This window comes from Cryphonectria parasitica, assembly GCF_011745365.1.
Source record: "Cryphonectria parasitica EP155 unplaced genomic scaffold M406scaffold_10, whole genome shotgun sequence".
Lineage (NCBI taxonomy): Eukaryota > Fungi > Ascomycota > Sordariomycetes > Diaporthales > Cryphonectriaceae > Cryphonectria > Cryphonectria parasitica.
In genome coordinates this window covers 902,801-925,271 of record NW_024468918.1, presented here as the reverse complement: position 1 = coordinate 925,271, position 22,471 = coordinate 902,801, and the positions used below count along the sequence as shown (strand labels likewise).

Here is a 22,471-nt window from a genome sequence, read left to right as displayed (position 1 = left end):
AAGAAGCACTCTTTAGCTGAAATTTCTAGCCATTTGTTTCTGTCCCAGACGAGGGAGACTTCAACTGAAAAGTTGATTATCTTTATTATATCTAATCGTACCTGGCTTCCTTTCAAGTTTGGAGATTTTACATTCTACTAGTCTCAACACGGAAGGAGCACCATATTAAAAGTCGCATCCAATCACTGATAAGTTGACAAAAGAATGACCTTGGTATACGAGGTCTGACCAAAAGGATACAAAGGTGCAGCTATGTTATTCTGCCCATTTTCCAGAATTAATTAAACTTCAACAGTCTTAAAGAAGAAAAAACCCCGATACTGATCTTCATGGACAATCATCAAGTGCATATAGTGTAGTTGCAAAGAAGTCGGAACGATAAAATTTCGGGGAGTCTTCCCTCCGCAGCTTATGGCTGTCGGGTCGTCACGTGCGAGGCCGCCCCTCCTTCCTATGCTGCTGTGCTCGACTTGGAAGGAACTAATTAACAAGTAAACAAGTGATATGAGAAAGGAAGTCGCCCTTGTCCAGAAGGCGATTCCCATTTTCCTGTCTCGAGATCCATTCAAATTCATCTCGTAACAACAACCATGGACGAGAAGCAGTCCTTTCTGGGCCTGGCTACAACGCCTAGACAGCATGGAACAGATGTTCGCCGTCATCCAAAACGTCCCAGCTTGAGGTCGCCCAAGCTCCTTCTGGCAAGCAGCATTCTGGTCTTTCTTGCTCTGGTACACTTTTCCTGGCGCGCATTTATCACGCGTCATGGCCACTGTGGACATGATCGCAGAGGTGGCCAGTTTCGCTACGAAGGAGAGCACATCGCATGGGAGGCCTGCGGGGAGGTCGCGGGACGGCATGTGGAGTGTTCGACCATCTCGGTGCCCATGGACCAGTTCAATGCGACCAACTCGGGCGACAAGGTCTTCACCATCCCTCTGATTCGCATGCGCGGGAAGAATGCCACCCAGAACCTTCTTATCAACCCAGGCGGCCCAGGAGGCTCTGGTCTCGAGTTCCTCTTCAGGCGTGGCGAGCAGCTCAACACCATTGTTGGCGAGGGCTTCCATCTGCTATCCTTCGACCCGAGAGGTGTTAACCATTCGACGCCGCAAGCTTCTTGTTATCCTAATCAGGAGACTCGGCGTGCCCTGTCTCAGGTCAAGCACTCCAGGGTCATCGAGGACAGCCCGGAGGCTTATGCCTTTGCCCAGAATTTTGTACAGGCTTGTGCAGATACCATGGGCGAACATGGGCTATACATCAATACGCCCCAGACTGCTGCAGACATGAACAGTATTCTGGATGCTGTGGGCCAAGCAAGTCTGATCTACTGGGGTTTCAGCTACGGAACACTCCTCGGCCAAACGTACGCTGGCCTCTTCCCTGAACGGTCCGAACGCGTCATTATCGACGGCGTGGTCAATCAATTTTCCTGGTATGACGAGATTGTGACTGAAGAGTTCTATACCGATACGTTTCGTGTCTTCGAGGGGTTTTTCGAGGAGTGTCTGAATGCAGAAGAAAACTGCACATTGTCCACATTGTCGAAATCCAAAGAGGAGCTCATGGACAAAGTTCTCGGGTTCGCAGAAAACATCTACGACGAACCATTGAGCGTTTATGTCAACAGTACAAATTGGGGTACACTCGACTACTCCAAGATCTTGTATACCGGCATCTTTCCCGAACTGTACAAACCGGCGCAGTGGTCTGCGCTTGCAGATCGTCTTGCGAAGTTACTCGAAGGAAATGCAACCGACGCGTTTCTGGCCTACGGCGGAGCTGATGCTTGGGACCTCGGGGGCGAGGCCAACCAGTTCGTCACCTACAATGATGGCAAATCCGGCCTGAGAAACTGGCCCAAGGGGCGCCTGTCTGCGCTCGAGATCATAAAGCCCGTGGCCAATTCGAGCCTGTTCGCTCCGGCCGGGACCAGTGAACTTTATCAGAAGCAACAATGGACCATTCCCAAGACGCATAACTACGTGCCTAGACTCGGCGTCGAAACTGCACATCCCCTACTCATCCTGAGCACCACCTTCGACCCCATCTGCCCCCTGGTGTCTGCCCAGTCCGCCAAGAGGGCCTTTGCAGGCTCGGAGATTGTGGAGGTCAAGGGTTTTGGTCACTGCACTGTGGCCGTCACGTCGAGCTGTGTTGCAAAGCATGTGCGGGCCTTCCTGTACAACGGTACGGTGCCAGACAGCCACACTCAGTGCGAGGTCGATGGGCCCTATTTTGTGAAGCCGGAAGATCAGAATGGAAAGAGCATCACTGCCCTGAGGGATTTTGCGGATCCTGAGGAGATGCAGATACATATGGCTCAGCTGAAGATCGCAAGGGATCCGGCTTGGCCAACGTGGACGCGGTGGCAATAATGTCCTTGGAGAGAGGATTTGTTTTTGACCCAGTCCAACATTTATGAACCTTGACAATTTTCCCAAATCTCAATCTACAACGAGATAGTAATAGCTACTTATTCACAATCCATCAAATGGTCGCCCCATTGTCTTTGAGAAATTTGGCCAGCGCCATAGGAAGCATCTCGGCCGCGTCTCCAACAAAAGACCAGTCAGCCTCCTCTGGCCTTGCCACACCGGCCTCCTTCACCTCCAGGTTAAAAAAGGCGATCCGAGCGCCTCGCTGTCTCGCCTTCTGTATATAACCGGCAGCAGGACGCACCATGGCCGATGTTCCAATGACCAGCATCAAATCACATGAATCACTCTGGCTGAGCCATTCCTCTACCCTCGCGGCGTTCTCTTCTGGGACACCCTCGCCGAACCACACGACGTCCGGCCTGAGCAGATTCGTCTTGCAACGGGGGCAGTGCGGGAGGTCTTGGACGCTGATGTTGTCATTGAGTGGGAATCTGGCGTCGTCTGTGTTCTTCTGAGAGGGTGAAGAGGGAGGAGGTTGTTGCAGGGCTGGCACGATGGGGACATTATAGTCATCAGCCTTATAATCGCAGCTTTCGTCAACACATCGCACTCGAAACAGGGATCCGTGGTAGTTGACAATTTGCTCCGATGGATGGCCAGCTCGTTGGCAGAGACCTAGGTTGAATGGTCATTAATTAATGATGAGAACTCGTCAGCAAAAAGAAAGAAGAAAAAAAAAGAAAGAAGAAAAAAAAAAGAAAGAAGAAAAAAAAAAGAAAGAAAAAAATAGCATCACATAATAAAGCAGCACTCGAGCACTATTACTGTACCATCTACATTCTGATTCACCGCAAGGAATCCAGGCTTGAGACTCGCCAGCCTCGCCAGAGCAAAGTGTGCCGCGTTGGGCTGTGCCGCCAGGACCTGCTCCCGCCTGTGCTCGTAGAACTGCCACACAAGACACGGATCCGACCTGAAGGCGCCCGGCGTGGCGAGCTGCTGGTCCGAGTACGTCGTCCAGAACCCGCCGGGGCCGCGGTACGTCGGGATCCCGGACGAGGCGGACAGTCCGGCGCCCAGCAGGGCCAGGACCCTCTGCGACGCGCCGAGGTGCTGCGTGAAGCTGGCGAGCATCTCCTGGCTGGGCGGCGGGGCGGCCTGTGCGCGGAGCTGGACTTGGTCGTCTAGGCGCTTGAAGTGGCGCTGGAGGCTCTCGTTGGCCTTGGCCATGAGCTCGGCTTTGAAGTCGGGGTTGAGTTCTGGCATGGTTTTTCTTTTTCTGGCTTGGAATTTGGACTTTGTTTTTGGAGGGGGGTTGTAATACTTTGTCGTGAGTAATTTTGTTCGAACTGAGCTGAGCACCAACTTGGAGCAGCTGGCAGTTAACAAAGGGAGAGTGCTAGAGAAATCACTGCTGGTCTTCTTGAACATGTTACTTGGTTGGATACTATCTTATTTCAGTTGATGTTCAGCCCTGGTGTGGACTTGCTTACACAGGTAATCATGTGGCTGGGGCGGTTGGTGGAGGCGGCGAAGCTTATACTGTACTATGTAATACCAAGCATGAGCTTGGCTTATGTATAAAAACACCTTTCTAACTATCCTGTCAATCTTTGGCAGTGCATGAACCTGTGTGTATGCGATGAGTGACTGGCGGTTGAATCACAACAATTAGGCGTAGACTAGCGGTGAGAGCCAAGTCTGAAGTATTTTCAAGTCGATTAATTAATTATCATGGTAGAGGAATCAACCAAGCCCGCATATGGACACTGTCAATATAGGGTAATCGGATGAAAAACTGTCATGAAGCCAACCGTGAAGATCTCACGATGGAACAAAGTTCAGCAGGTTGTCATTGATTAGGTCCTCGCAGTTATCATGTCGCTGCAATAACACGTCTTCCTTCATGCCTCATGTGAACACGCTAGCTATAAGATAATTTGTCAAAATTGGAAGAAACAACATTGTAAGAGGATAGGAGCATAGAACTGTTTTCTTCTATCAAGGAATTACTGCCATTATGTCGTTTGTTCTGCATCGATCGTCTTCAGACACTGGCGACGACATGCATAGGGACCTTGCCCCAACAAGGCCTTGCTTAAGTACTGGCAGTAAAGCAGGTGCACAGATGATATGTTCTGTGTCAATAGTCATAAAAATACCACCTTGGTGAACGGCTCATTCGGCAGCTAATGCACGTCAACTGGGGCATTTTGTCAACAGTCACATGCCAGACCGTTTGCCATCCCACGCCGGCGTCATTTTAATTTGTTTACTAGTACAATCAGCCTCCGTGGTTATCGGATCAGTGGCGTGGAGGTGCCTTGAGCTAATTAACAAATGACTTGTGAAAAAGAGTCCCGTTCATACCTGGGCTGCTAGTGAGCCGAACAAGGAGCCGGCTTTCAAGTTGGCAAGGCTGAGTTCGCACCAATAGTAATAAAAGGTTTAGCCTGATCCAAACCCGGCGCCGGTGAGTGATTTGTATGCCCATTACCTAACAAACAAGGCGGGCTGCTATCGTTTCCTAGTACTGTTACTTATCGTTGCCCGTCTCGACTTTGGACTGTTCCGGATTCAGTATGCTGTGATTACCGTGTACTGCACGCCGCCGTCTACGGAGCTGGGATTAACTAGAGAACCCACACACACACTCTCTCTCTCTCTCTGTCTCTGTCTCTGTCTCTCTTTTTTTTATGCTATCACAAACCAGGCGGCCCTTTATTTGTTCACAAATGACACACAGGACCATACTGTCGGGTCTCGCTTGGGTGGTGGGCCGCACGTGGCATTATTGTGTGCTTCCACTTGAGCGATCACGTCGTAGTGAATGATCCTGGAGCCCTTGCATCGCTACCATTCATTGCTTTTACTTTATGCAGGTACAGCGTCATCACGAGTATCAACAACCCATCCGTCATAAAATATATGCATAGTATGCTGTATAGTATGTTGTATAGTATATTCGGCACTGTACATTTGTACATAGTAATGACAGGACTAACGGGGACGGCATGGACAGCCTGGAGCCTGGGCTGAGAGATAAGGAGAAAATAGGAAGAGGAAGAGAGGCCTTTTCCCTTTCCATGGTCCATAGTACATAGTAGTACGTACAGTACATTCAAACCTAGTGGCAGCAATAATTGTTACTGACAGCCGGTATCGCCTAGCGTGTATTGGCCCCCGAACAGCCCCCCCCCCCCCCCAAAGCCCCATGTCTGGCTTATGCTGTGGGACCCACTGTGCCACTCCGGCTGATAAGAAAGGGCATTTCAAGGCTCGCAGGGCTGACGCAGCGCTGATCCGAGGCCCTGCATGAGGGAACAAAGAAGCGCGCCAGAGAATTGTCTCACTCACACAACCCGATACTTTCCTTCCAGAAGCCGCACTCGGAGCCTCGTCCGCCCTCTACCGCCGGCCGCCTTTCTCCTTTTTTCTTCTCTCTTATTTTTTCTTTGTCTTTTCGGGGCCCCGCTGGAGAAAGAGAAGAACGCGGGCTGGACTTTCCTTCCACGATCAATTTCCAGAACGTTTTCTATTAACGGGCTTCTTATCTCGAGTGGGCCCAGCCCATTTCTTGTGAGTTCCACTTTGGCCGTCTTGGCAGAGGAAGAAGGGCGAGGCTTAATGCCCAGCAGACCTGTCAAGATAGATAACATGATGTTGGTAAGCGCAATCTATGGGCTTAGAAAAAGATATTGTCTGTGCCAAGGCTTCTCCTCTCGGACTTGCTCGAGTAGTAATTGAAGGCCGGATTTTGTATCTTGGCTGCTCATTCATTCATATCCATGTAGATCCCCCCCCCCCGTGTCCTCATCTTCCCTTCCTCGGTCTCTGAGTGTTCCTGTCAACTCTTTGATCTTTTTCTTTCTCTTTTTCCTTTTTTTTTTTTTCTGGTCCTTGCACCATCTAATAATTTTGGGACGGCTTTCCCACCACTCTACGTCCAACCTCGAACAAACAATAGCCAACGAGGCTCCCGTGACAGGATTCATACTTGACGGTCTTCCTTGAAGGGGGAGTGGCACAGGTTCGCAATGTCGGCCGGTCCTCTTGAAACGTACAATGGTACGAGTGGCGTCGCCAGCAATGGCGGCGACTCGCTGACTGAGGATCTCAATGTTTACTATTCGGTATGTGATGAAATGAATATACGCCACACCCTATTCATGATATACTTTCTTGTGTTTGTTTTGTTTGCGTACGAGGGTGTGAATGATCATTGCAACGTATAATAATGAATTCTTACTGACTCGCTATGTCCAATACTATAGTCTGGCGACTTCGCCTGGATCCTGACCTCGTCGGCCCTCGTTCTCCTCATGGTGCCAGGTGTGGGCTTCTTCTACAGTGGACTTGCTCGTCGCAAGTCGGCCCTCTCGCTCATCTGGCTGTCCATGATGAGTATTGCCGTCGTCGGGTTTCAGTGGTTCTTTTGGGGTTATTCCTTGACTTTCAGCCACACGGGCAGCGCCTATATCGGTGATCTGTCCAACTTTGGTCTGATGAAGGTGCTGGCTGAGCCCAGCGTGGGAAGCTCCAAGATCCCGGATCTGCTGTTCTGCCTGTACCAGGGCATGTTTGCTGCCATCACGTACGTGTTTTTTTCCTTCCAGTCTTCCAGAAAAGGAGGTTTAGATAAATCTCTACGCACAATCATGCTGACCTGTGTTTTCCATAATAATAGTCCTGCTCTGGCCATCGGCGCAGCTGCCGACCGCGGCCGCATGCTCCCAGCTGTCGTCTTCGTCTTCATCTGGTCGACCATCGTGTACGACCCCATCGCCTACTGGACCTGGAACGCCAACGGCTGGTCCTTCAAGCTCGGCGGCCTCGACTTTGCCGGTGGCACGCCCGTCCACATCTCTTCTGGCGCCGCCGCCCTCGCCATGTCGCTGATGCTGGGCAAGCGCGCCGGCTACGACAAGGTCCACGGCCTCCCGTACCGCCCGCACAACGTCACCCACGTCGTCCTCGGCACTGTCTTCCTCTGGGTGGGCTGGTTCGGCTTCAACGGCGGCAGTGCTCTCGCCGCTAACCTGCGCGCTGTCATGGCCTGCATTGTGACGCACATTGCCGCCTGTGTCGGTGGTTTCACCTGGTGCCTGATGGATTACCGTCTGGAGAGGAAGTGGAGTGCTGTCGGTTTCTGCAGCGGTGCCATTGCTGTGAGTATTCTTTTAATTATTTTGAACTTTGTTCCTCTCTTCACGAAATATGGAACAACGTACTTGGCCAACAAATGAGAGATCCATCTTGGCTAATTTCTCAAAACAGGGTCTGGTTGCTATCACCCCAGCTTCAGGTTTCGTTCCTGCGTGGTCTGCTGTTGTCTTTGGCGTTGTGGGCGGCATTGTGTGCAACCTGGCCACCCAGATCAAGTTCTGGGTCGGTGTTGACGACGCCCTGGATATTTTTGCCGAGCATGCCATCGGTGGTATTGTGGGCAACCTGCTCACTGGTCTCTTTGCTGCGTAAGTATATTAATTCACCCTCTACATATGGTGTCCAGGAGGCGCCTGCTTTAAATGAAAAATTTGCTAACGACTACCGCCTTGATAGCGATTACATTGCGCACCTCGACGGCTTCTCCGAGATTTCCGGCGGCTGGCTCAACCACAACTACATCCAGCTGGCCTACCAGCTCGCCGACTGCGTGGCCGGTTTCTCGTACGCCTTTGGCATGACCTGCCTCATCCTCTTCCTCATGAACCTCGTCCCTGGCCTCCGCCTGCGCGTCGACAACGACGAGGAGGAGATGGGCCTGGACGACGGCCAGCTGGGCGAGTTTGCGTACGACTACGTCGAGCTGAGCCGGCACGTCAACGAGCTGCTCGGCGCGAGCGAGGAGAACCGTTCCAGCCAGGGCAGCCTGAGGGCCACGTCTGTGGTTGGGCCCTCCAAGGCAGATGACGCGGAAAAGGCTGTTTAAATTTTTCTTCAACAAAATAATGTGAGGCTTGTGAAGGATGATCATGACTTGTGGCGCGTATGGGCCGGGAAGGAATGAAGCGTTGCAATTGAAGGAAACAGAGAATATCAGAAGATTAGAAGAGTGCTGATAGACTTATAATATTGCTGCAATTGCGAAATCAGCCATATATTGTACTTGATTCATCAATTCATGTTCCAAAGTTCAGTCCTCTGATCTTACTATGCAACCTGTTGAAAATCCTAGTCAACTGTTGCATCTTGAATTGTGTATAGTAAAAAGTTATAAAGATGAATACCAAAAACTACCTAGATTCCGTTAATAGCTCATAGTGTTATCCATTACTTACATGATAGTAGCAGATCTTGGAAAGCCTCCCCTGTCAACTGCACATAATATTATCCTCGGAACGGAATATTTTCCCCGCGCAACCCCTCAGCTCAAGGCCTGCACCCGGCCTGGGACATCCAGGATGTCGTGCTGAGGTATGCATAGCATTACAGGTCAAGGTTGTGTGTTAATTCTATGGTTGACTGCTACTCACATAGCCACAAGCCTCAATATATGCAGCACATATGCTTGTTTTCGGAGGAGGGGGCCGGAAGGGGGGGGGAGGGGTTGGAGGGGCAGTGCAAGTTTGGTCCACCCTATCAGCTCATGTTGTGGCCCTGGAGACCTTAGCACTCCAGACGAGCTTAAGTTGGATGCATAAACACAGAGATGAGCTCTCGTTCATCTCAACTCTCTGCCCGAGCTCGTCCAGGCGAGCAAAACAACAGACACACACAAACACACGCACCACTTTTGACAGATGCTTTGTAAACAGGGTCTTGGCAAACCACCCTTAATTCCCGAGCAGCCCTGGTCGGTATGCTCCCCCTTCAGTGGAGGGAAGGGGAATCATCCACCCGCGTTTTGGCCCCTGACCAGGTGAGGTGGATACATCTGTCTTCTTTAGGAACCGACGCCAAAGTGCATAGTATCCAAACAACGTTTCAAAACGTCCGTGTGGGCTCCTCTATTCTCAACTGCTCTGTCTGTGCACACAAACGAAGCCTGGGACAGAACCAAAATAGAATTGCCTGTAGATGTGCTCCATGTCTCCTTTTTTTGTTTTCTCTCCCCCCCCCCGTCAAACCGAGGTCGAATCCATCCTGTCATTCGAGCTTTTTCCACATAGTGATCCATCATCTCCCAACCCAAGCTGTAATATTCAACCCCCGTACGGACAGGCTTTGAACCACGTCATCACATGTCAAATAAATCTCTTGGGTCCTCCACATCACACTTGAGTGATCTACGTTCTAGACCTTTTGTTTCCTTGTTAGGATACATGGATGAATACCTACGGCCCAAACCATTGCTATGAAAACACTTGATTAGGTAATTAATCACTCCATAATGAAAACAAAAGAAGAAGGGAAAAAGGAAAAGAAAAAAAAAGGGCAAGTTGACCTCGGAAATAACGGCCAACTTCCTCCTTCGGGTGCAGGCGGGCAGCACTCTGCCCATTTACATAACAATTCCACTTCCCGATCCGCACACCCTGTTCTGAAACCCCATTCACATTAATGATCTCGTCCCAACTGGACTAGCTGTAATGGCAGAAGAGAGGGAGAGAGGGGGAGAGAGAGAGAGGCAGAAGGCACTGGCATCCCAAAAACCCTCCTTGACGTGCTCATTTGAGAATCCCTACCTCTGGCTCCTCACAAACTTCCAAAAGAGAATCCTCGAACCCTTGTCTGATCCTAGAACAGGAGGGCAGCACAGCCTGGTAGTCGACACCCCAGGATCAAAGAGCGAGAGCCAGTCTCCTCAAGCCAGGCACGCGCCGGGAGTAGTTGAATGGCCTGACGCAGCTTGCCAACCAACTATCCATTGGAGGCAAGAGCACGTCGTCAGCTACCTGCAATCCCACGATTTCAGGAGCATCTGTTGGGGCCGTTTCAATGCGGATGCGGCGGGAATGGATCGGCTGCAGGGGAGGGGTGTGGAGCCAGGTCCGAACCAGCGGCGTATCGCCGCAAAGAACATCAGGGATCATAGGCAGGGGACTGGCGATGCCACTCAACTCGCCTGCAGCTCTGGAGACACAAGAGAGAGAGCCGCCTCCTGACTTCCCCACATCAGCTCATTTACAACATCAAGCAGGATGACGGACAGCGTTTCGAAACATGTTCACCACCACTACCTTCCCTTCCACTATAGGAAACATCCCGACGACCGCGTTACTGGGGGGTCAGTGGAGTCATGTGCCGTGGAGACCTCAGGAGACCTTCCCCAGGGTGAATGATGATTGGTCTCCCCCCCCCCCCCAGCAAGGTTCAGCCGAGCCGTCGAGATGGTTGAATATAAGGGCCAAGAGCATCCCGTTCTGAGGGCCTCACAGGAAGGAGAGGTCTTCTGTAGCATCGTCAGTATCGCCTGCCTCGTTCATTCTTTCTTTCATCTTCGTGGTTTCACGCGCCCAGCGGGTCTTTCATTCTTTCACAGGTGCTTTGGTCACCGCATTCGTTCTCTTCCAGCCTCACCCACAGTCTTCGCCCTCATCCACCCTCGATTGGGAAAAAGAAACAGACAACAGACCTCTCTCTCTCACTTTCTTCCTCACTCGAAGCCATTCTCTGAAAACAAAACCGTTGAAACAAGACGCACCCGCTATCATGTTGTTCCACAATGTCGGGGCCGTTGCTGCCCTCTTGCTCTTCTCCCGCGGCGCTCTCGGAGCCGCCATCAGCACCAACGCCACGGCCACTGACGATTCTTGCGAGCCTGATGAGACCCTCTCCCTAACTGTCCAGCCTTCTGGCTCTGCGGGTCTCCAGAGCCTGACCGGCATCGTCTCTGCCTTCTCGACCTCTGGAGCCGCGTCCCCATCCGGCGTTCCTGCTGCCTCAACTGGCGACACTGTGAACGCTGCCGGTGCCGCCTCCGAGTCGGTCGTCACCGAGACCATCTACACCACAAACATTAACACCGTCACGAGCTGTGCGGCCTCCATCACGGACTGCCCAGCCCGCAGCTCGACACTGTCCACCGAGATCGTGGCCGTTTCCACCACGGTAAGGACAGTCTCTGTTGCTTCCCAAAGCTCTGGCCTCCCCGCTGTGTCTGGGGCCGCCGCTGTGTCTGGAGCTGCCGCTGTGTCTGGAGCCCCCCAAAGCTCCGGCCTCCCCGCTGTGTCTGGAGCTGCCGCCATCTCTGGTGCTCCTCGTGGCTCAGGCCTGCCTCCCGTGTCCGGTGCCGCCGCGGTCTCGGGCGCGCCCCAAGGCTCGGGGGTGCCCTTTGTGTCTGCAGCCGGCGCTGTCGCCTCTGGAGCTCCTCGCGGCTCTGGCATCTCACGGTCTGGAGCCGGTGCTGTCACTGCTGCCCCCAGTGGACCAGCCCCGAGCGGCATCCCGAGCGGGAGGCCCAGTGGTGTTGTGAGCGGTGTTGCCAGTGGCTCGAGCCCGGCTGCTGTCGTAGGCGCCCTGAACAGCACCTCGGCCGCGGTCGAGATTGTGACCGAGACCTTGTACACCACCAGCCTCCACACCGTGCTCTCGTGTGCTGCCACAGTGACCAACTGCCCGCTTCGCAACCAGTCCGTCTCGACCGAGTTTATCCCGACCTCCACGGCGGTCGTGACCCGCACCCTGACTCCTGGCGTCGCGGCCGTCAGTGGTAACGCCACCGCCGTCGCCATCTCTTCTGCGGCTGCTATCACCGGCTCCCCCAGCAGCTCCTCTGTTGCCGCCGTCGAGGTGGTCACTGAGACCATCTACAGCACCAGCCTGGCCACCGTGCTCTCCTGCGCGCCGACTGTCACCAATTGCCCCGCCCGCAACGCGTCGGTCGTGTCCACCAAGATCATCCCCGTGTCTACCACTGTGAGGACCATCACCTCGGGCGTTGCTGCTGTCACTGGCGCCGCCAGCGTCGCCGCCAGCACCAGCGAGTCCGGCCCGCAGACCACCCTGACCATCCAGGTCACCCAGGCCTACACCGTCGTCTCCTGTGCCGCCAGCATCACCAACTGCCCAGCTGCCACGGCCACATCTGCCATCTCTGCCCTCCAGTCCTCCCTGGGCTCCTCTGCCGTCCAGACGGTCATTGTCACCGACACCATCGCCGAGACCACCACCATCTGCCCCGTCACCGCTGCCCAGGGTGTCTCCTCCTCGGTGGCCGCCAGCCTGAGCTCTGCGGTCGTGACCACCATCGTCTCCGGCTCTGTGTCCTACTACCTCCCCACAGCAACCTCGTCGGCGGCAGCCGTCCAGGTCACCAGCGTCGTGACCAAGGTCCAGCCTACCCAGTCCGTGGTGACCATCACCGTCGGCGGCCAGGAGACAACCTCCGTGAGCTCCTACGACGTCACCAGCATCATCACCACCGCTGTCGCAGCTCAGTCCACATCGGCTGCCGAGGCCGTCACCACCGAGGTTATCGTCAGCAGCTCTGTCGTCCAGGTGCCCCACATTGTCACCATCACGGTCTCAGGTGTTGCCACGACCTCGTCGACGCTCGTCCCATCCACGACCGTCATCACCAAGACCGCAGTCGCCAATGCTGCCTCCGCAACCACCGAGTCCGTGGCCACCTACCTCTCTGTCGGCCAGACCCAGAGCGTCGTGACCGTCACCGTCTCTGGGGTCGAGTCGACCTCCACCTCGATCGGCCAGGTCACCAAGACGGTGACTATCCCCTCTGAGGAGACCTCTTCTTCCTCTCCTGTGGGAGCCAGCGCCCCTCCTTACTCCAACGGCACCGTCGTGTACAAGACCGTGACTTCGCAGCTGCCTGTGGAGACTGTCGTCACCGTCACCCTGGGCTCTCAAGGTGAGCCTCTTTCTGTTGCTTTTCTCTTTTCTTGTCTCTGTTCCAAGTGCTAACCTTTGACTGAATGTGATTAGTTCTGACAAGCACCGTCTCCACCTCGGCTGCCATCCAGACGGCGTCCACGACCGCCAAGCCTATCGTGTCGACAGTCTATGTCACCGTCGGATCAGGCTCTACGGCGCAGGTCCTCACGAACACCGTGACGGCGTCTGAGGTCCTCGCGCAGGAGACTGTGACCCTGACGTTGACGGGCTCGGGCGGCGTCGCATCCACCATGACCCTGACCGTCTCGTCCAAGACTACCCAGACTGCCGAGGCCGTCGCCACAGCCAAGCCTACCGGACAGGGGTACACGGGTAACCAGTGCAATGCGTCAACCGTGACCCTCATCTCCGTCTCGACCGTCTGCGGATCATCCTGCCCAGCTTCGGCCACGGGACTGTAAAAGGCCGATGCCACGAGCACCCCATTTCTTCGAAGGAGATGAGACGAAGCCGACACTGAGCTTCAAGGGGTGTTTTATATAGCCTGAGAAGCCCTGGTTGGCTTCTTGGGGCTCTGGATCGCCATGTACGCATCGAATTCTGTTTTTCCTCCCAAGGTCAGCAGCGGATGAGCCGACCTCATGAGGGTTTGGGGAACCGGGACTGTTTTGGTTTTACCTCTTTGTCTTTTTCTGGTTGGCTTTTTTTTTTCCAACCTTTCTTGCATGTACATACTTTTCACATGCACGGGTACTCGCTCAGATGCCCTGCTCAGTCTCGCTGCAATGAAAGTTATGAGCGTTCAGACAAGCTGTCTCTTTAACTTGGTGACATGAATTAGGGTCTCTGCCTTGATGTGTGCGTGACGGCCAGCCTAGGCTCGACGTGTGGGGAGGTGCTCTCTGAACATCTGGTCAACTTGATCACACACATTCAGCTTGAGGTCGTTCTCATTGAATATGTCCTCCTTTAAGCTGTAAGGCGCAACATATCTTGACGAAGCTCTGTTGGCGTTGAAGGTGAGCAGACACCGTCACCTCACTCGCTTCTCTGCCACCTGCTGAAAAGACCAGAAGTTCTCATCTTACAGATGATGATGATGATGATGATGATGATGTTCGAAGGTTCTCAGCATGTATTGATTATGTATGAGGCGTTGGGCTGACTGCGTAGAACTCGGTTAAAGTAGGGAGGGAGGGTGTGAGTGAGTCTAAGGGTAGCAGAGCCAGCTTTGATAAGAGGAGAAAGTGCGGTGCGGCTTCCCACACCACATGCCGTGATCGATGAACAGATAACATGCTGTGGTTCGTACCTTCCAGTAGTGACTTATCTTTATCGATAAGACTTACACAGATCGTCGTGGAAACGATAACAGGGGAGTAGTACGTCACCTTTCCCAAAATGGCAAGGAAATCAACAAGCACCAACCACCCACTGACCAGGATCAGTAACCAGTCAATCGGCAGGTGGCAGGGGAGGGGGGCCAAAGTTCCAGCCACCAATGCAGGCACGACAGACAGCCTTGCTGCATTCCTGCCCAAAGAGAGATAGCAAGGGGAAGAAAAGAAGAAGAAGAAAAACAACCAGAGAAAGAGAGTTGAACAAACATACACGTCGAGCGAGGGTGACGACATCATATGCATTCCTCTCGACGACAGCGATATCGTGAGATACTAGACGACATCTCAGAAACCCTTATAGGATACTCCTTCGAACCAAGACTCATGCCCGCCGCCGCCCACGCCCTCGTCGACCCGCGGGCCGTCCGCTCTTCAGCCTCGACGCCGTCGTTACGGGCTCGCGATGGCACGCTTCCCAGGTTGGACAATGGAGGAAATGTGCGTGTCGTGGTGCGCGTCAGGGCCTTCCTGCCTCGAGGTATGTGTCTGTGTGCGTGTGTTATTACTGTCCCTCTCTAGGCCTCTCCCTCCCTCCTCTCTCTCCTCGGCTCTCTGTGAATACGTCGGCCCCTTTCGCTAACTCGTGTCTTCTCATCTTCATCACAGAGATCGAACGAGGCGCAGAATGCCTCGTGGACATGGACCCCATCAGCCAGGTCACAACCCTCCTCCCTCCCAACGACAGCGACCCCGCCAACAACAGGTTGATCAAGGCGCGAAAGGTCATCGAGGAGAGGAACTTTGCCTTTGACAACTCCTTCTGGAGCCACAACCCCAGCGACCCCCACTACGCCCACCAGGAGGATGTCTATAACAGCCTTGGCGAGGAGTTCCTCGACCACAACTTCGAGGGTTACCACACCTGCATCTTCGCCTATGGACAGACGGGCTCAGGCAAGAGTTACACCATGATGGGCACCCCAGACCGCCCAGGCCTCATCCCACGCACGTGCCAGGACCTCTTCGAGCGCATCGAGGCCGCCCAGAATGAAACGCCCAACATCTCGTACGGTGTGCGAGTCTCCTACTTTGAAGTTTACAACGAACACGTCCGCGACCTGCTGGTCCCCGTTATTCCCAACCAGGCTCCCTATTACCTCAAGATACGCGAGTCCCCCACCGAGGGCCCCTACGTCAAGGACCTGACCGAGGTCCCCGTCCGCACCATCGACGAGATCCTGCGCTACATGAAGATGGGCGACAGCTCGCGCACCACCGCCTCGACCAAGATGAACGACACGTCGAGCCGGAGCCATGCCGTCTTCACCCTCATGCTGAAGCAGATCCACCACGACATGGAGACGGACGAGACCACCGAGCGGAGCAGCCGCATACGCCTTGTCGATCTGGCCGGCAGCGAGCGTGCCAAAGCCACCGAGGCCACGGGCCAGCGCCTGCGCGAGGGTAGCAACATCAACAAGTCCCTCACCACCCTGGGCCGCGTCATCGCCGCGCTGGCAGACCCCAAGGCCAATCACCGATCTGGCAAGGGCGGCGCGCGGGGTCCCAAGGACGCGGTCGTTCCTTACCGTGACTCCATTCTCACCTGGCTCCTCAAGGACTCCCTGGGCGGCAACTCCAAGACCGCCATGATCGCCTGCATCGCCCCCTCCGACTACGAAGAGACCCTCTCCACTCTGCGCTACGCAGACCAGGCCAAGAGGATCCGCACGCGCGCCGTCGTCAACCAGGACCACATCTCCAGCGCCGAGCGGGACGCCCAAATTGCCGCCATGGCCGAGGAGATCCGCGTGCTGCAGGTCTCGGTGAGCGAGAGCCAGTCAAGGGAGAAGAATGCCAAGGAGCAGGGTGAGAAACTCGAGGAATACCAGAACCGCGTCGGCAGCATGCAGCGCATGATGGAGGAGAGAGGACAGGTGTACGAGGCCAAGATCAGGTCGCTGCAGACCGAGAACGAGGCCCTGCGGCTACACCTGAAGTTGGCCCTCGAGAGCCTCAAGAACCCCATCTCTGTAGTCCCGAGCGCGAGCCGACCTGGCACGGCGGACGGCCTCCCAATGGAGGACGGCGAAGAGAAGAAGAAGCACGAGGCAGATCAGGACGCAGGAGTCGAAGAACAGGACGAGACCTATTACGAGGACAGCGACGAGGACGAGGCCTACAATTCGGATGACTATGAGGACCGCCACGACGAGATGCAGGATCACATGCACGCCCTACTCAAGGACCTTGGGATGTTCAGGAGGAAGATCGGGGACGACAAGGGCCGCTGGTTTCATGGCCAGGAAGAAGAGGAGGGAGGTGCAAGACGCCCGCTGGGGGCTCGGCATGGTCTCTAAATTCCCGACGTCTTGTGTTCGTTGCGACACGATATGCTTCACACGATAAGACGAGACTTTTTTTTCTTTTCTTTTCTTCCTTGTGTCAGCTTGCTTGATTGAATGATGGATGTAAGGTGTTTTGGGCGCATTCCACAAGAGAGAGAATACCAGGTACTGGGAATAGCCACCTGCAGCGGCACTGTTACTATTGGGTAAAAGGGAAAAGGTGCATACGACAGATATGATTGGGACGACAGTATTCGGTATTGGCAGGATGTCCAAATACGGAATCTCATTTTTGTTTTATGGTTTTCTCCCCGGACCCGTCGGTGTTAATTCAAGGGGAGAAACGCTAACGAACAGTATATCAAGCACGCGAAATCGCTAAGTACCAAAACGACAAAACAACAAGATGCGTGCGCCTGCAGAGACTATACCATTCGCTGGTCATCCATCCAAGTCAGTCGAAAATAACAGAACAGAAAGACAAACACGCTTTTTTCTTTGTTTCGCTGCCCACCCACCCATCCGAGAACAAAGAAAACAACAAAAATAGAGACATGCTTGCAGAGACAATACCATACACGCTACCCACCCTCCCATCCCAAAAACAAAAATGAACGCTGCCCACCCTCCCCTCCTTGTACGCTATTCCTCCCATCAATCTGGGGGATTCCATCCGACAAAGTACCCGTCCTCGTCTCCCGGCTCGACCCTCTTCGCCTGCCGCGATGGGTACGAATCGCTGTCCCGGAAGAGCAATAACCTCGGGCGCCCGCACTCCCCAGCGACAACATCAGCCTGTTCCCCATCCATCTGGTAGCGGCGAAGAAGCACCTCTGCCAGCCGGTAGCCCGCACACGGCTCGGGCTCTACACCATTCTCCTGGATCGCCTGCACGGTCTGCTCGAGCTGGGCCATGGTGTGCCCCTGCATCGCATGGTCGTACCGGCAAAGGGGCGGGCTGGCCTCGTCGACGGTGGGTGATAATGACGAGGGGGAGAGCTCCAGCACGAGCAGGCCCGCATCGCTACCATCAGGGGAAGCGCGGAGGGTGCTGAAGCGGTCTGGTCCGCGTGGGCAGGTCTCGTCGGACCAGCATGTGGGGGGATACGGGTTCTCGCTCCTGAGTAGCTATATCGAGATTGTATCTGTGGTCAGCAACATGTTGGGATGGGAGATAGTGGAAGAAGATATTGTAGTCTGGGGAGAAGGAGGTGGGGGGCGGCGTCTGTTCTTACTTTCGGGCGGAGATAGCTTAAGATTATGGTCTTGATCCTGTGGAAGGACCAGTTCTTGGTGCAAGTAGTGCACGAAGTACGCCTCGACGATAGGAGTTCCAGCTCTTTCTGGGACTCGGATCGAGGTGTACACCTCCTGATGGCTGCTGCTGCTGTTGAGCTGCAAAGGTGAGAGAAAAGAAAAGCCATGACAAAATTGAGTTTGTTTAGATGGCGATGAGATCCTCGGAAGGAGAGGAGGAGTATGATGAGAAGAGCAATCCGAATCTCGAAACAAGGGACACGACCTGCCTTTATATATGCATTGCTTCTTGTGAGTCTTCTATGTCTTTTGTATAGGTCGTCAACCATAGAACGCGCGGATGAATTTGTATACGGCCTAGATATCGACGAACAATCCTAGTGTCTGTGTACGATGCTACTAGGTCAGAGTCATAGGAGTATATGAGCCATAGACGTATGATTCTAGCTCATGACCACAGCCGTCTAGTAGCGCCTTGTGGGGAAAGGGTCTCGAACAGAGAGGTAAGAGTTAGCTCGAGTACCAAAAGAGTACGATACCGCCCTAGGGTGCTTCTCTCTCTCAGGTGATGACGAAGTGTATGGCCGTCCAACCCATCCTAGGCTTTGAACGCTTTGAAGCGGCTGACCAGATGATGTTGATAATGACGATGATCGGCAAATGCACGAGGACTGGCCTAGACCACTATTCGGTTCGAGGCCTTTTGTTCTCACTCTCGCCGTCATCATGCCCATTGGCCTCTTCCCGCGGCCGAACTCTTCCTGCACCCTCACCCAGACCCTCCTCGCCTTGAGCCTGGACCGCCCCTCCGTCTCCCTCCTCTCCGTCCTCCTTTTCCTCATCCCCATCAGCCCCGCCAATCCAGCTGCCGTTCTCGTCAAAGTACTCGCCCACATTATCGGCAGTGATCCAGCCTGTGCTGCCAGGCATGGGCGGGGGCAGATCACCAGTGGCGGTGCCCCTGAACACGCCAGGCAGTCCCTCAACGGCCTCAGCAGAGCCATCAATGGCCGACTCGAAGATGATACGGTCCGAGTAGTCCTCTTCGCCATCATCCTCATCATCCTCGTCGGCCGGGTCTGGGTGAAGGTTCTGACAAGCTGTTATAGCGTCGAACAGCTTCTCCTGCTCAGACTGAACAGCGGCGCCGGCTCCCCCAATGGGCGCGGAAAGGTCTGTGGACGAGGTGGGAGGTACCAAGGTGAGCTGCACGGTGTCGAAGGTCTCATCGTCAGCACCGCCATCAGACAGGTCGAGCTGCAGCAAGACGCAGGGGGCCTTGTCGGCGTCGGCGTCAGCATCAACAGGGCCAGCTGAGGAGGGATCGGCCTTGTGCTGCATGGCATGCAGTGCTATAGACGGGTACGGGATCTGTATGCCCATGGCTGTCTTGGTGTTGAAGATTGTGAGGTTCCTTGAGGGTTCTCATGTCAGCCCGCCGCGCGTATCAGGCAGAGGGAGGAGGACCTGCACATGTCTTACTTACTCAGAGGTGATGAATAGCTCAATACTGTCCTGTGAGACCATCTCGCCCGAGTCTCCATCAGAGGTGGGTGCGTCAGCTGGGAAGACAGGCAGCCTGGACTGCTGGTCCCTAGGCAGCCAGGCCCTGGCACCGGTCGCGTGGTAGTGTAGCACGGGCTTGCCATCGTGGAAGCTCGCTGGCGTGGTGGACTGGTATTCGCCCAGAGGAATGAACTCGTCCACAGACGGTGCTGCGTGTATCGTGGTCGGCAGCATCGTGACAGAAGTTCACTCGTGAGATCTTGATATGTCTTTGCCTGTGCCTGTGCCTGTGCCTGCGCCTGTGTCGGTAACTTGCTCACAAGGTCAATCAACGTGTATTTTTGTCCGAATGTTGTCAGACCTCTTGCAAGTGTTGTTGTTTTGCTGCTGTAAATGTCAAAAGTTTTAGCGGGTCCGGTGCATTCTAGCGCGCCTTCTCAGGCTGCAGTGGCTTCAGTAGCTGCTGCAGGTGTCTTGTACAGTACGTACAGTGTACTGCTCAGTAGTGAAATTAGCGTCCGCCATCGAACCCTGCTTGCAACCTGTACCCACTGCTACATTCCTTGTACTGCCATGTACTTGTATATTTAAAGATAAAATAAAAGCAGAGATACTTCCAGGCCTACTACTACACAGCATATGAGGATCCTTCAATTTATTAACTGCCCTGAACATAGTCTTCGTAACTGTTGTGCTTTTAGAACAATCACATATAGAATATATAAAACTCCCTTCCTCTTCCCAACCTTACGCAATCATCCAATGAGATGATTCAATATCCTAGAGCGTTTCTCCCAGCTTTGCTTATGTAATGCGCGTCGGAGCGTGTTCTTGAGTACGTACTCTAATTAGTACCTGAGAGAGGCTCTCACCTTCCCTGCTTTAACCTTGGCCCCTCAACATACTTCATAAGGCAACTATCTCATCGTTATCTCGTCTTTCTTTCATCTTCTTCTCATCTTCAACCACAGCGAGGCTATATTGACTCATCCTACTTTCTCCTCACAACAATTCCACTTAATGCCACTAGGTTTCCTCTCCTGCAGACACGTCTGATCCAGAGAGCGTCATAAATCATCAAAATGCATGACAACCGTACGTCGTCGGCATTACATGCCCTTCTCCTTTCTTCCCCTCCTCCTGCCGCCCTCTGCTTCCTTTTACCCCTTTTCAATTAACTCTCCTGGCTCATTCTCTTCCATTGCTTTTCAAATGCTGACTTTTCCCGCCAGGCGCACACCCTCTCCTGGCCCAGGTGCCTCTCACCGTCTCCCCCTTCATCAGTCTGCCCACATCCACAACCCTCCCCTACACCTACAGGCCCATGCCCTCCACCATCCCTCCTTCTGCCACAGGAATAACTTCCACCTCGTCTGCTTCTGCCTCGGGCCCAGACGGCACCGGCATCACCACTGAGGGCGGCGGTAGCGGGAGGCCCCGCTATGTTGTCAGCCAGTCGGGTCACGCCGCCCACCCGGACGACATCATCGCCTCGTGCCGCGCCCTTCAGGCCCACGTATCGAAGCTGCAGGCCGATGCCGAGCAGGAGCTGCGCGACCTCGACGAGCGCATCCGGTCCCGCGAGCTAGCCGAGAAGAGGCGCGTCGCCCCGGGCTGGCTAGACAGCGACGCAAGGCTCCTAGAGCCCGAGAGGGCCGGTGGGGATGGGAATGGGGCAGGCATGGACCTGATGACCGGTGATGGCGATGTTGCTGCTGCGGCCGGCGAGGGCGAGCAGCTGCAAGGCTTACATTTCGGCGGGGGTGGTGGGCAGCATGGCATCATGATGGGGCAGGTCAGCGAGATGGCCGCGCATGAAGACGAAGGCGCACAACTGGATCGAGCCTTTGGCGATCTGGCACTCAGGCCTAAATAAGGTAGTATTTTACCAGGGTAACCTAATCTGTTCAACTTGGCTACACACACATGCACCACAAGAACCCTACTATACGTTCAAAGAGCTCACTGCTGGATGATATCGCCCCATATAGTATCCGCGCCGCAGCATATTGAACAGAGCCACCCTCGCCGCGTGCTGCTGGAACGCCCGCAGGTGGGGAGGAAACCCATGGTTGTGCCGCCGCCCCTCCATAACTCGGAAACAGACCCTGTTGATGTGGTCTGTGATGGTAATGAAGTCATTGTCGTACTCCACGCTGTGCGCTTCAATAAAGGCTTGCAGACCGCCGACTTGTCCGATTTTTCTGTAGAGGTTATCGATCCTGGTCCTGATGAGGTCGAATTCGCAGTTCATCTCGTGGGTGTGTCATTTGAGCGTGTCGTTGTCTAAATAAATTGTTAGAAGAGATATGTTGCGGTGGCAAAGAGGAAAGAGGATAGAGGGCCGGCTCACCGAGAATTTTCCCAACAGGGACAATCCACGTCAAGACACCCAAAACGAACAGCACAACTCATGCTTGAATTGATGTTGTGGTCGTGGGGATTCATGCTGTCGCTTCGAAAATGGAATACAACAATTCGAAACCAAGATCGCTGGGGTTTTTTCACACTTGCTTTTCATCAAAAAATCTGTGGGCACTGAGGACGTGTTCCAACGCAGCAACAATTCCAGTCTACTTTGTATCCCCTTGAGGTTTTCCATCCGAGCGTACGCTGCTCAGCTAAACGCCATTTGGGTGCAGGTCGAAGATGACTTGAGAGCTAAGGAAGACTCTAGGCTATGCCGGTCTCATGATGATGCTCTGATAGTATGCAAATTCTCTATGGCCAGGCCAATCTGGGAGGCTTGTATGGCTCGTTCACGCAGAGTTGGAATAATCAAATCGTACCTAGCGGCCATACTGACGCAACATATTCTCTGATGAACTCATAATTCTTGAAGGGGCCATTGACTCTATGCCTAGGACATATAGTCTCCCTTTATGAGTCAATATTTGCT

The 22,471-nt window shown here is 54.0% G+C and overlaps 7 protein-coding genes across 7 annotated transcripts; 4 read left to right on the top strand and 3 right to left on the bottom strand.

Moving 5' to 3' along the window:
• Positions 1-590: 590 nt before the first annotated feature.
• On the top strand, positions 591-2,381 carry M406DRAFT_343440 (alpha/beta-hydrolase; the record flags this gene model as incomplete). The annotated part of the gene is made up of 2 exons (XM_040921867.1): positions 591-731; positions 801-2,381. The coding sequence occupies 2 exons, from the start codon at positions 591-593 to the stop codon at positions 2,379-2,381; spliced, it is 1,722 nt and encodes a 573-aa protein (XP_040771304.1).
• A 112-nt stretch (positions 2,382-2,493) lies between these two features.
• On the bottom strand, positions 2,494-3,518 carry M406DRAFT_297081 (putative SIR2 family histone deacetylase; the record flags this gene model as incomplete). Its single annotated transcript, XM_040919289.1, has 2 exons — positions 2,494-3,059; positions 3,215-3,518. The coding sequence occupies 2 exons, from the start codon at positions 3,516-3,518 to the stop codon at positions 2,494-2,496; spliced, it is 870 nt and encodes a 289-aa protein (XP_040771303.1).
• A 3,593-nt stretch (positions 3,519-7,111) lies between these two features.
• M406DRAFT_358592 (ammonium transporter) lies at positions 7,112-8,490 on the top strand (the record flags this gene model as incomplete). Its single annotated transcript, XM_040923944.1, has 3 exons — positions 7,112-7,552; positions 7,662-7,858; positions 7,947-8,490. 3 exons carry the CDS (start codon positions 7,112-7,114, stop codon positions 8,314-8,316), a joined length of 1,008 nt encoding a protein of 335 aa, XP_040771302.1. The 3' UTR covers positions 8,317-8,490.
• A 6,355-nt stretch (positions 8,491-14,845) lies between these two features.
• Positions 14,846-16,821, top strand: M406DRAFT_52978 (uncharacterized protein; the record flags this gene model as incomplete). Its single annotated transcript, XM_040924499.1, has 3 exons — positions 14,846-14,999; positions 15,128-16,590; positions 16,639-16,821. 3 exons carry the CDS (start codon positions 14,846-14,848, stop codon positions 16,819-16,821), a joined length of 1,800 nt encoding a protein of 599 aa, XP_040771301.1.
• A 642-nt stretch (positions 16,822-17,463) lies between these two features.
• Positions 17,464-18,233, bottom strand: M406DRAFT_75984 (uncharacterized protein; the record flags this gene model as incomplete). The annotated part of the gene is made up of 2 exons (XM_040925925.1): positions 17,464-17,937; positions 18,045-18,233. The coding sequence occupies 2 exons, from the start codon at positions 18,231-18,233 to the stop codon at positions 17,464-17,466; spliced, it is 663 nt and encodes a 220-aa protein (XP_040771300.1).
• A 147-nt stretch (positions 18,234-18,380) lies between these two features.
• Positions 18,381-19,806, bottom strand: M406DRAFT_348571 (uncharacterized protein; the record flags this gene model as incomplete). The annotated part of the gene is made up of 2 exons (XM_040922403.1): positions 18,381-19,480; positions 19,553-19,806. The coding sequence occupies 2 exons, from the start codon at positions 19,804-19,806 to the stop codon at positions 18,751-18,753; spliced, it is 984 nt and encodes a 327-aa protein (XP_040771299.1). The 3' UTR covers positions 18,381-18,750.
• A 779-nt stretch (positions 19,807-20,585) lies between these two features.
• Positions 20,586-21,448, top strand: M406DRAFT_297070 (uncharacterized protein; the record flags this gene model as incomplete). The annotated part of the gene is made up of 3 exons (XM_040919288.1): positions 20,586-20,667; positions 20,805-21,280; positions 21,377-21,448. The coding sequence occupies exons 1-3, from the start codon at positions 20,655-20,657 to the stop codon at positions 21,446-21,448; spliced, it is 561 nt and encodes a 186-aa protein (XP_040771298.1). The 5' UTR covers positions 20,586-20,654.
• Positions 21,449-22,471: the final 1,023 nt, after the last annotated feature.